The sequence below is a fragment of the Ictalurus punctatus genome, chromosome 12 (assembly GCF_001660625.3).
Source record: "Ictalurus punctatus breed USDA103 chromosome 12, Coco_2.0, whole genome shotgun sequence".
NCBI lineage: Eukaryota > Metazoa > Chordata > Actinopteri > Siluriformes > Ictaluridae > Ictalurus > Ictalurus punctatus.
In genome coordinates this window covers 28,351,933-28,365,630 of record NC_030427.2, presented here as the reverse complement: position 1 = coordinate 28,365,630, position 13,698 = coordinate 28,351,933, and the positions used below count along the sequence as shown (strand labels likewise).

The 13,698-nt window shown below is 40.8% G+C and overlaps 1 protein-coding gene across 1 annotated transcript; it reads right to left on the bottom strand.

The window, feature by feature from the left end:
• Positions 1 to 225: 225 nt before the first annotated feature.
• Positions 226 to 7,469, bottom strand: si:ch211-195b13.1 (STKc_SGK domain-containing protein). The gene is made up of 13 exons (XM_017482485.3): positions 7,212 to 7,469; positions 5,790 to 5,865; positions 5,093 to 5,174; positions 4,745 to 4,788; positions 4,576 to 4,633; positions 4,403 to 4,486; positions 4,162 to 4,293; positions 3,939 to 4,051; positions 3,700 to 3,823; positions 3,504 to 3,599; positions 3,266 to 3,421; positions 2,462 to 2,551; positions 226 to 1,806 (listed from the first exon to the last, which is right to left on the bottom strand). Exons 1-13 carry the CDS (start codon positions 7,279 to 7,281, stop codon positions 1,639 to 1,641), a joined length of 1,293 nt encoding a protein of 430 aa, XP_017337974.1. The 5' UTR covers positions 7,282 to 7,469; the 3' UTR covers positions 226 to 1,638.
• Positions 7,470 to 13,698: the final 6,229 nt, after the last annotated feature.

The window sequence follows — 13,698 nt, the reverse complement described above, 5'->3', positions numbered from 1 at the left end:
ACTAATTATTAATATATTATTACAAGTATATATGTATGTAATAATATATTAATAATTAGTAATACTATAATACTATATACAATATTAAATATTTGGCTCATACCTCCGGGGTTGAGAGTTGTACATGGAGTGCTTCGGGGGTTTCTTCCGGGTACTCCGGTTTCTCCGGAATCATTTTAATTCGCATTGAAGAGAATAAAAAAAAACTAATAAAATGACAGGAACGTATTTTAATCACCCAAATAAGTGTTTTCTTTATTGGATTTATTTAACATTTAATAAACATCACAGTTAAATATTGAATAAATTCTAAAATATGGTACAGAATGCCATGTAAAATAAATATACATGAAAATGTACAAAATAAAGCGATAAACTTCCAAATATGGAAGAAAATAAACTTATGTTTCTACAGAAGGTTAGATTGGTCCAACAGTACAAACATACGCACCTTTTCATTTATCAAATTATGAAAGGCCTGTCGAAATTTACCGCGGTTTTATCTTTTATCTGAGAAGTAGTCTAGAAGCAGCTACTAATATTTCTAATCATTTGCTGTTCAGCGTGAAGTCAAATTTCATTGCACAGTAGGAAAGATTTATAAGAGAGTGATGGGAGGGAGGGAAAAAGCACACTCCGGTCACAGTGTGTGTAAAATATTCAAACAGGCGATGTTTGTGAATCGAAAGATTTGAGGTTCCTTCAGTGCTTGACCTAGAACATATACACATACATACATACATATATATATATATATATATATATATATATATATATATATATATATATATGACATCCATGTGACTGAGCGTGATGCAATTTTTATTTTCAATTTTATTTTATTTCTTGTATTAAAATAAAGCCTCTCTCATTTCATGATATTTATATTAGCAAGCAAATTCCATAAGCACACATCAGAGTATGAAAGTGCTGGCTTTGAAGAGAAACAAGAAGGAAGTCCTTGTAAGACACAACATTCGAGATATCTACTGAATAACAGCTAAGAGATTTTGGAGATGGATATAATCAGATACTTTGGGTGGGTGGGTGGGGGGGGCGACAACACCAAGTAAACCCTGGAGTTATCTTAGTGATGCAGAATTAGGAAATTTTAATTTCTAGGTGTTTATGTAATGCGTATAAACATGTCCAATTACAAAGGTCACCATTTTTACAGTGAAAATCTCTAGCTATCAGATACGAACAGTTTCCATCATACTTTTTTGTCCTCCTCATGTGCAATATTGCATTAAAGTACCATTTATACCATATAACTTTCCGTCTGCAAAGTTTGATCGTATGCAAATCCAAAAGGCATCTGATTCAGTACCATGAGCTTTATCCAAAAGCCTGGCCATTCTAGTCATTAACTCTTTAAAATGCCCAGGCACTTCTTAACCTCCCCCAGATAAGGAATTTCCTCGTCCAGACACTTGGCACACGGGTGCTTCAGGGGTGTAGTCCATTTTTTGCAAAGTCGTGACTCTCGAGTTCCGTAAATCTCACACGGACGATCACAACCGTCCACACTGAGTCAGTCGTCCTAACTCCATTATGGTCCCTCGTGTGTGCCGAGCATGTATCCTGTGTTGCAGGTTTTTGGTCTGAATTGTGGGGACTCTGGGGGACTGGAAGAGACTACTGGAAGGCGAAGTCGGCTGGAGGGCCATATGAAAAGCCTGGGAAAGCGCCGGCTGCCTCTCGGACGCTGCTAGTCAAGTGCAGGTTGTCGGAGTTGGACACGGAAGTGGAGACAGGCAAGTGGGTGAACTCAGGGTCAAAGTGCCGGAGGTCTGTGGGACCCGACTGCAAAATACAATAAAGACAGGATATTTTAATATGTTAAAAAATATACAGTGCGCTCCACTAATATTGGCACCCTTGATAAATATGAGCAAAGAAGGCTGTGAAAAATTGTCTTTATTGTTTCACCTTTTGATATTCCTTGGTCTTACCCATTGTTATGAATGACTAAGGGAATTTGGCCTGTGTGTTACCTCATATCTATAAACCTGTGGAACAGGAAGTCATGGTTGAACAATTTCCTGTTCTTAGTCACCCAGGTGTACTAAATTCTGTAAAATATCAATGGGAGTATACTTCAAATATATTTTTCTCATACGAAGTCATAGGGGTGCCAATAATTGTTGCAGACCTATATTTCATAAAGATTGTTTTTTTGGATGAACTTGTGTTGTGTTTGCAAGTGTTTGATGTCCATGAGAGCAGAGTATTTTTGTGAATTTTGTGAACAAACGATCGAAAGGTTAAACAATAAAGACAATTTTTCACAGCGTTCTTTGTTCATATTTACCAAGGGTGCCAATATTATTGGAGGGCACTTTTGATATTTATTATTTCATTGAACTTGAATTGCATGAAAATGATTTAGGCTGTGTTTAAAATCTGATGCATTTAAATAAATGTGGCTTATCATTATGAGGGGTTATCTTTCGCTTACCACTGAGGGAATAAAAGGAGGCGTGATCTTCCTGGCCATCAGGTCGTCCCAATTGATGGGTGAGAAGAAGCTGTGGCTCTTGAGTTCCAGCTAAAGAGAGCATTATAATAGTGCATTAGAACCCTGAGCTTTTAAATCACACATAGAAATCTGTACAGGGATGGACTGGGGTTAGACTAGGTTAAGAGCTGGACTAGGTTAAAATATGACTAGGGTTAGAGCTGGACTAGATAAGAGTTGGACTAGGGTTAGAGCTGGACTAGGATTAAAGCTGGACTAGGGTTAGAGTTGGACTAGGGTTAGAGCTGGACTAGATAAGAGTTGGACTAGGGTTAGAGCTGGACTAGATATGAGTTGGACTAGGGTTAGAGCTGGACTAGATAAGAGTTGGACTAGGGTTAGAGCTGGACTAGGATTAAAGATGGACTAGGGTTAGAGCTGGACTAGATAAGAGTTGGACTAGGGTTAGAGCTGGACTAGGGTTAGAGCTGGATTAGGGTTAGAGCTGGATTAGGGTTAGAGCTGGACTAGATATGAGTTGGACTAGGGTTAGAGCTGGATTAGGGTTAGAGCTGGACTAGATATGAGTTGGACTAGGGTTAGAGCTGGACTAGGTTAAGAACCAGACTAGGGTTTGTCTAGGTTAAGAGGTGGACTACGTTTAGGGCTCAGTGTCTAAGATGGTTCATTGTACGTATTAAAAAAAAAATAGCTGTAGTCATAGCAACGCTAAGGAAGCCAAAAAAGGTCTTTCAGTCCTGGGAATGTGATAGAGAGAGGTGCGATTTGAACAAAAACACTTACAAAGTCATCCTTCACTCCCAGCCTCTTGGTGCGGTCCTTTTGTAGAAGCCCCTCGAGCAGCTCGCGCCCAGCGTTGGACACGTTCGGCTTCAGCACCAGAGACTTGTGCAGGATGTTGTTGTACATCTCAGCTGTGTTGCGACTGTAGAAAGGTGGCTAGAGAGAGAGAGGTTCTAGTTTAGACTTTAAGCGTATTTAAAATACTGGTAGCTTACAGTAGTGGCGAATTTTGACTTACCAATCCGTAAAGCATCTCATAAAGGACAGACCCGAGGCACCACCAATCCACCGTGCGGTCATACGCTTGCTTCTGCAGGACCTCCGGTGCCAAATACTGCACGTACAAAACATACAATCAGACCCAAAATGCGACACAAATTGGAAATCTTTAATCAAACACGACTCGAAGAGGGCGTAGGATGTTCTTCGCCTACCTCTGGAGTGCCACAGAATGTACTGGTGGTGTCGTCGGGTTCCAGTCCCTCCTTACACAAGCCAAAATCAGTGAGTACAATGTGGCCCTGAGAGTCCAGGAGGATGTTCTCCGGCTTGAGATCTCTAAAAAGAAACGAATCATTTAAAAACAGGATTAGATGATCATTCGACCTGCTTGGTTGGTTGGTTTGCTTGTTTGTTTGCATGATGACCACTAGGGGGCTGCACGAGCGCACACCTGTAAACGACATGCAGGGAATGGAGGTAGCCAAGAGCGCTGGCGATCTCAGCAGCGTAGAACCGAGCTCTGGGTTCCAGGAAAATCCTCTCTCGCTGGAGGTGGTAGAACAACTACACGAGGAAATCAGAGAAGAGCAAAAGGTCAACGTCCCGACTGATATCGTCACACAAATACAAACATTAAAGACGACCATTTATATTCCAGAAAATACGATCATTACCTCGCCTCCATTGACGTAGTCCAGCACAAAGTAGAGCTTGTCGGTGGTCTGGAAGGAGTAATGAAGCCCCACCAGGAACGGGTGTTTGATGTTCTTCAGCAGAACGCTGCGCTCAGCCATGATATGCTTTTGCTGGGTGAAAAAAACAAACAAACCAAGAGTTATGAATCCATATTGTGACGTTTTACCACAGGAAAATGAGAAGAACAGTCGGCCGTTCAGGTTCTCGACAGTTTCTCACCTCTTTCTTCTTCAGAACGATCTTCTTCTGGAGCACCTTCACAGCGTAGTACTGTTCCGTTTCTTTGTGTCTGGCCAGCAGAACCTAGAAAATAAACGTTTTACGTTTACTCAAGAGGTGTTACACGGACCGTGAGAAAAATCCCGACCCCATCCCGAATAAACTCCACTCACTTTCCCAAAACTCCCCTTGCCGATGATCCTCAGGTAGTCAAAGTCGCAGGGCTTTATCCTGTCAGACACGCGGAAAGAAAGGAACCGATTAGGAACTAGAGACGCCGAGATAAACACAAGGGACTGACTGCTGAACTCGATGAAATAAAATAAACGGCAATGCACTTACTGAATCTCCTCGGCTAGCGAGCTCCTTGGGGAGGTCAGGCACATCTGGATCAGGAAGACGTCGAAAGGAAATGATGTTATTTGAAGCATTTAGGCACTAAATAACAGATTATACCAATATATACAAGATACCATTTGTGCCAAAATGAAATATATTTTTTTTAAAAAGCTATTGAAATAAAATTGATAATCCAATGGATTGCATCCAGCACTTAAGCCAAAAAAATTCAATCTCCAAATATCCACGGGAAAACTCATTATTGGCATTTGAAGGGAGTTCATGAGCCGTTGCTTTGGTATAAATAGAGGACATTTTGGCACAAACGGTATTTTCTACCCGTGCCTATACCTGAGGTGAGTCGATTTCGCCGTCTCTTCCCGTTTCCTCGTTCTGGTTCTCGTCAATCTTCGTGAAATGGTCTACTTGAGAGCTGTGAAAGAGGAGAACATGACTGAAACCACTAGATGGCACTAGATCTGTGTTCTGCACAAGCAAGACAGGTTTCTGGAGACGCACCGATAAGATCAGTGACATTTAACATTCTTTTTTTTTCTTTTTTTTGGGGGGCATTCTTCGGAGTCTTTAAAGTTCGGACGAGACCGAAATTCTTTCAGGTTTAAAAAAAAAATAAAAAACCACCTCTGAAGTGACAGATGAGTTCTCAGATGAACCTCAGTGACTGAGCTCACAGGATGACAAAAAACGAGCCAGCCCTATTCGTGCGTAATGGAATTAGACTATTATCCTCGTCTAGGGGACATGCCGGATTTACCCAAAGATGCTTACAGCAGCCTAGACGCTAGAAGGTAGGCAGGCTGAAAAGATTATTCTGGCTTTATGGTGCAACACGGAGATTATGCTATTAAGGGAAGGTACAGCCGAACCCTGGGACCGATGGGATTACTGCACTAATTTACGCTGACCTCAGTTCAGTCGAATGAACGGAACAGCTACGATGAATGAACGGACGGATGAATGAACTAACGGAGCCCTTGTGAGGTTCGCTATCTAAACACGTCATATGGACAGTCTTTTAAACACTTACTGTTGGCAGATGTGAGGGTTGGAGACCAGCTTCTGAATGAAATCGTTTAAGCCCATCTTCCTTTCTTTGATGAAGGCTGGAACAGAAACAGAGGAGGTTGTTGTTGTTGTTTATTTTATATCGTTATGTCAGAGAAGCATCAGCTAACCAAATCAACCGAGGCCACACAAACACAATTTTCCATTATTTAAGCGGGTCGATGATTGACATTGCCATCTAGTGCTCTGCCTCAGAGCTTATACGATGCTGAAATAAAAAAAAACAAAAAAACGAGCTCTGAATTCTCACCATGATTAAAACACAAAAGGCCTGAATCATCAGAACCACTGGTGTGACTTGAACACACACACACACACACACACCCACACACACTGACTCAGACAAGGCCACGTTTACACGAGCGCTATTTGAACACATGTCATGAACATACAGGCGTGAAGGTGGGGACAGAAACCCCTTCTCAGATATCAAGTCAAAATATTTTTTCTCCCAAAGTCACGATTGTATCTTCTCTTACTGGGTTACGACTCACACGTCCTCAACACACATGGTGCTTAGGGCATGAAGAAATAAACATGCCACAGTGTTGTTGTTGTTTTTCCGGGGTGCATGATTTTTTATTTTCAGTATGTACTTGTGCTGATGTAAAGGTGCATGCATATTTCTTTCAGGTCTTATTAGAGTACTTTAGAAAAAAGAAAAGAAAAAAAGTACATACTAATAGACCTAGCACAACAGATTTTCCTTTGATCTCATTTCCACTCAGCCAATGAAATGAACTGAAAACTGAAAAGTCTGGTCTCCTTGTCACTGGGGTGGAACCATCGAGGGTATCTCTAATATGCATCTAGTACCTGTCCGGTTGTACCTTTAGGTCGGTGGTACTTATAGTCCATTTATATGCGCCTGGAATTCATCTTAAATGAATATATGCAAGGGCGTAGATTTGCATATGGACGGTAGGGACATGTCCCTACCAATATTTTTTAGAATTCTAGAACGTAAAATCTTTTAGTCTTTGATCTGTTGCTTTGTATCATTTGTATTTAAATGTAAATACAGATCTTAATGTAAATATAGATGTTATAGTTTAATAAACCATTTTCTTGTCAACATTAAACCGTCCTTTTTTCGGTGTCCCTACCAGTATTGAGACCAAACCTACGCCCTTGAATATATATGAACATATATTTTTGGGGAGCGGGGTACAGAAGAAGCCCGGGTGGTACCAAGTGTTATAGGTTGTAATTGTTCAGTAGTCAATGATACTAAAATAAGTAAGTAAGTAAATAAATACAAAATAAACAAACAATTATGATTGCTATTAGGTGTAAACGGTTTAAGTTATAGCATAAACCCATGCGTATTGTTTATTGATGAACTATGAATGAGTTTAAGATGTTTAAAAGTTTCAGTACGTACCGGTGAGCACGGAAACGATCCCCCTCATCTTGCAGTAAGTCAGATCACAGCGGCTCTCTGTTACATCCATTTTTACCGATCAGTCCGCGCGCGACACTGGAGCAAACTAATAACTAATAACTAATACTGACTGGAATGAGTCGACCGGATGTGGAGCGCGCGCACACACACACACATATATGTATGTATAAATAAATATATATACACAAACACCGGTCTCACTGCTCCGCGGTCCGGTCTGTCTCACTGCGTCCCGCTCGTGCGCTGCTCCTTTTATACCGAACACGTGGGGTTCTGTTTGACAGGGAGGCGCGGCGGCGACGTCGTCACTCGCGTAACCAAGGCAACTGTGGACCCGTGACGTCGCGGGAAGTCTCCCTTTATTAGAGCGCGAGGATCCGCTCTGGGTCTCTGGGGGAAGTCTCTCTCTCTCTCTCTCTCTCTCTCTCTCTCTCTCTCTCTCGCGCGCGCGCGCACTGGAAGGAATATACTTGGTTGGAGGTTCGATATTCGCGGATATGAGGAAATTAAGGGACCGTCTGTAAAGTTACAGACGACATTGTTATGCACGTTTCTAACTTCAATAGCATTTGAAGAGAATGACTTACAGACATATAACCAACTGTAAAGTGTTCATCTAGGTGTCAGGTATAATGCACACCTCTTAGATTTTTGATATTTATTAAAACAAGCTATTAAATCACATGTAAATTAGATATGTATTTCACTGCAGAATGGGCCCATACACAAAATATACCATAATTTAAAGCTCAATAGCATTTTAAGGGAATATATATATATATATATATATATATATATATATATATATATATATATATATATATATATATATATATATATATAAATTATTTCATTAATAGGACATCTATTTTTTGAAGAAAACCATTCAATCCAGTATGGGTCATTTTGACCCCCTTTATGCATTCGTGAAGGGTTTTGGTTGGTTCATGCATTGTAGGGTTAAATATCAAAAATCTAAAAGGTCATGCCTTCATACCAAATCAAATCATACCTGACACCTATTCGAACACTTTCCAGTTGGTTGTGTGACTGTACATCATTCCCTACAAATGCTATTGAGCTTTAAGTACTGGTATATTTTGTGTATGGGCCCATTCTGCAGTGAAATACATGTCTAATTTATATATGATTTAATAGCTTATTTTGAAAAATATCAAAAATCTAAGAGGTGTGCATTATAACTGACACCTAGATGAACAATTTACAGTTGGTTATAAGACTGTAAGTCATTCCCTTCAAATGCGATTGAAGTTAGAATCGTGTATAACAATGTCGTGTGTAACTTTAGAGACGGTCCCTTAATTTCCTCAAATCCGCGAATATCGAACCTCCAACTTCAAACCAACTTTATTCCAGTCTCTCTCTCTCTCTCTCTCTCTCTCTCTCTCAGGACGTTTTCCTAAGAAACATTTTATTCAAATGAAAAAGTTCCGAGGTAAAACTCATGTAAATTAGCACACTATATAATCATGTGTGTACATCAGCTTCTCGTTTCAAAATGGCAGCTTAAAGGAAGTCTCCACGCTGAATCACACTGAAGTTCACATTAAAATCTGTGCAGGAAACAAAGTACATGGATTCCCATATTCTCAGCTATTCTTATTATCAGATCTGACATGAATCGGACACGTGCGTTCGCGTCTGCCGTGTAAACGGACCGGACAGATCGGATATTCCCCTGCCGATGTGAGTCGTACGTCATTGAAAAAGCGACGGTGGCGAAAGACGTCAACTCGTGTGGACACCAACCGCGAAAACACGACTCTCAACAAGGCCTCTCTTCTCTTATCTTAAGCGTCCGGTGACGTCTACCTCAGGTTGTTTCACGAAGTGTATAGTGTAAATGCAGATATCGGATATGGGTCACTTCTAAAAGAAGATGTAAGTGGGTCATCAAAGGGTCATCAGTGTAAATGCAGCCAGGGTGACACTGTTATTACGTGCATCTCAGACATACGGGATAACAATCAGGCTTCGCTCTTAGCTCCTAAAAACCAAAAGAGCTTCTTTCTCACTCAACATGTTCGTCATGTTAAGGAGAAATCCACAGTAGAAGTAGTGTCAAACCCTGGACTCAAAGTCCCAGAATGCAACACGGCTATACGACGCAGTTATGCTGCTTGTCATTCCCGGCCTCCATCCGGTAAAATCCATGGAACCCCCCACCCCCTCAGCTTGAAATGTCAACTCGTCAACGTAGGGCAGTCTTCTCAACTAGCAGTTCTTTCCCTGTTCACAGAGCGACGTCAGATCAACATGGCCGCTCTCACACTTCAAACAGTGTAAAGTCCTCTACTCCACTTTTAAATGAGTTCATAGCAGTACCGCGAGACCTAAATCCCCCTGCGCCACTATCAACAGGTAGTTGAACGGCATTGTGGGTAATCTAGGAAACACTTGAAAAGTTTACCGATTGCAACCAGACCAAATTGTGGATGGCAGACGTTTAAACCTCAAAAGAATTGGACTCAGAATTGAAGCGTGGATTTCCATCTGTCCTGATCTCATGAAAAACGTGCACGAATTTAAACAACTGAGGGCGATGTGGTTGGATAGGAATAATGAGATTTTTTATTAATAATAACATTCCGAACTCTTCATAGGAATTGAGTGCGTTTTGTACTGAATGTCTAAAAAAAAAATAAAAAAATAAAAAATGAAGCCTTGGTCACTTTATCAGACTTCAATAAATGAGCCAGAAGGCATGACAAGGCATTTTTTTTTTCTTCAAGTGAAAAAAAAAAATAAATAAATATATATATAAAGCAAATACACTATTAGATCAATCAAACACCTAAGATAATGATAAGTATAATATTTGATTTGATGTTTGTGGGATTTTACAGAGCCAACTACTCCATTTCTAGGCCTACATGACAGCTGATGTAACTGCATTACGTAACTCTTCTGTCAGCGCAGGAAAATCACCAAACACCAAACGTTGCTGGACCCACACACATACAGAATCTCAGCTTACATCCCTGACCTGCTCCAGAGACGTAAATCCCATTTTAAATCGATTTACGCTCAATTTCTTGACCTACTCCTCATTTCTACCGATGGAGTCCGAGGTCAAGCTGATGCTGCGCTGCCAAATATTACGAGCTCGGTCGTTATGTAACTGTGTCTAATGATATGTAATAATATCTAATGATGGTCCTTTCCGATTTCTATTGCATGACTGCGGTGCCATTCGTGTCGGAACGATATCACGTTTATAGATATGCGTGTGATGGAAATGTAAACGACATATCAAACGTACAATCGTGTTTCGGATAAATCATTTTACATTAAGAATGATTTATCTGAAACACGATTGTATGTTCGATATGTAACCATTTTTGCATGGATGTGCAAATCCATTTAGCATCGAATTCTTTAAACGTCCTTTCCCATGAGTCGTCCATTTTAGGGAATTTTAATTCCACGGCATTCACTCAACCCTGTAACCTGAATACATTCACCCCTATGAAATACTTGGAATACTGGAATATTTGTCGTGTAGAACAGGAAGTTGCATCCTCCAGCGTTTTTCCTGAAGATCACGAGAAGAGGAAAAGTGTTGTCTCTTATTTGGTTTTCTTCCTTTTCAATGATACCGTGATACTTGCTGACGAGACTACTTTAAACATATAAATCCAAATCGTCGAGTAAATCATCAGAACGTCCTTGATGTCCTCGTTTCATTAGCACGGATACTAGTTAACCACGTTTTGTGTATTTGTTAATTCTACACAAAAGTACACCCCTCTTACTTTCACCCTTATTCATTCTAGGAATGAGATCTGAATGGTTAATGTCAGGGAGGTGGGGTCAGAGCGCAGGGTCAGTCATGATACAGCGCCCCCTGGAGCAGAAAGGGTTAAGGGCTTTGCTCAAGGGCCCAACAGTGGCAGCTTGCTAGTTGAGAGCTTGAACCCCCGACCTTCTGATCAGTAACCCAGAGCCTTAACCGCCAAGCCACCACTGCCCCTCCTATAAAAAAATAGAATTGTTTATATGAATATAACTATCCAGAACGCGCAACGTTAAGGATGTCATGCTGTTCTGAACATTATTTTACAGCCGATCTGAAAACGTTCAGTCGACGGAGGGGTTTCATTTTTATTTTAAACATGAGTTCAGTACTATCCATATAACCCGGTGATTCTATAATTTGATTAAGCTGATGATGGTGAGCTGTCTGTTTATATGGCAGCACAATCGAGGAATGTGATTTCACAGTTTCAGATTCATCACACCCGGGTCCAATCACTCATAACCGTCAAGTCGCGAGTTCGCAAGGCAGAGGACGAGGAAGTTCCTCTACAACGCTTCCTGTTTCGGTTGTAGTTTACATAAAATTCTGAGGGATTTCCAGTCAGAAAGTACAGGACATCCCCCTAGAAACAGATCCCAAGAACCATATCAGAGACAGAAAACAAAACAAAACAAAACAGGTTACACTGCTCGTCTGCTTGACCATGAATCCTAATAGTAGATAAATAAATGATTGTAAACTGATCATGGAGAAGAGGTATTCCCCCTAACTGAAAGCTTTAATCATTCACGTTCACTGCGAGAGTGTCCATTTACAGGGATTAGATAACCATGTAGACCTTGTCTCGGGCTACATCTGAGCCACCTCTACTCGTTTTCCATCTCGATATCCCCTTTCCGGTGGCATATTTTTAGTACGATGGGCCCCATGCTCTTTCCTACATACCAAGTGGCCATACCAAGAGACCTCACTTCCGTTAAGAGTCTCGACACCCGTCTAAGCGAATCTGCCATGTAACTCAGGCTCCGTTGTCATGGAGACAGCCATCTCGAGCTCATTTGAGTATGTGTGTGAATATTTGCATTACAGGAAGTGTGTCGCTGGGTCGAGTTCCTGTCTGCCACGCTCGAGAAGGCTGGTCGGCAACACTGAGTCATTCAGCACTCTGCACGCCGCTCTCTGAATACACCTGCTGCTCGGGTGATAAGGCGACTTCAACAGAGTTCCCTGACTGAACAGTCTGTACAGCTCTGCCTCATGGGAAGGGTCCCAGTGGTCCTTGTAGCTAGGATTCTGCTCAAAACTGCGTCTCTCCCTATGGTACAGTAGTGCCTGGTGTAATGGCTGACGGCTAAGTGGTATTTTCACATCCTTTACACGAGTCCTTCGCACTACTCTACTGGGGAGTCCGACTGATTTGTGACATTTCATAATGTAATTTATTCTTGAGCTTTCGTTAATCATTTATCTGATCATTCAGCCGCTAAAGCATGATATGCAAGCCTTTTTTTAATTCTCAAAGAGTATAGGATACGGGCCAAACCTCCAAGTAGTGGCTAACATTTAAACAGAGGAAACATGCTAACACAGAAACTAGCATAATAGTAAAGAAAAACTAGCATCCAACACACACACACACACACACACACACACACACACACACACACACATCCAGGTTAGCTCAACTCACCTAACTAGTGATACAGGTTAACCTATCAACTTACACATCAACTAAATTATCACTAGGAGAATCATGCTAACACAGAAACTAGCACTGTAGTAAGCAAACTAAAAATACACATCTAGCTTAAACATTTAACGCTCCATTTTTACTTACAGGCTAACAAGTAACTTTTCAAACTACATTAGCCATATAGGAGACATGCTTACACAGAAACTAGCGTAATAAGCAAACTAAAACCAACTCCAGATTGACTTAGCTAACTGATGAAAAATGCTAATACACCAACTTGTGGTCAAGTGAAAATACTTACCCATAAGTGAATCATGCTAACAGCATGCTAACTAGCATTATAGCGAGCAAACTAAAAACACACATCCAGCTTAAATCAACTGCTCACCTAACTACTTAAAAATGACACAGAGAGCAACTGTGCTAGCATCAAGGTTTGCCATACTGTAATTAGGGTAGGAGGTAGGACGGGGTTAGTTAGAAGGTGGAAAACATGTGTTCCTCCTTAAAATAACTCCAGAAAGGATTTTAATTAGAATCCTATGCTGGCTATTTAAAAAACAAAACAAAACAAAAAACAGTAAAATAAACGAATAGCTATTTTCAGCTTACTATAATGTTTTTTCTCTCTTTTTTCCCCTCTAGATTACAGCGATTTCTGATTGCAGGAAGAACTCCATTGTCCTTCATTATTAATATTAGGTGTAGTAAAATGAACTGAAGTGCACAAATTTTTCCAAGCAGGACGTATCGGACAAAAGTCCCTCATCGGCTGCGTACGCAGCACGCTCCTGAGGCTGTAGATCGTTTTAGCCGAACAACTACCAAGATCCGGTTCATTTTTATTTTGTTTCGACAGGTCATAAATCACACACGACCTCATTCATTCGTCCAGCTGTTTAGGGATTGTGTCTTTTCCAAACGCACACGCAAGCTTCTGCGGTGTTCCAGTAAAGCACGCAGTATCTTAATAAAGGCGTTACATCCGTGCA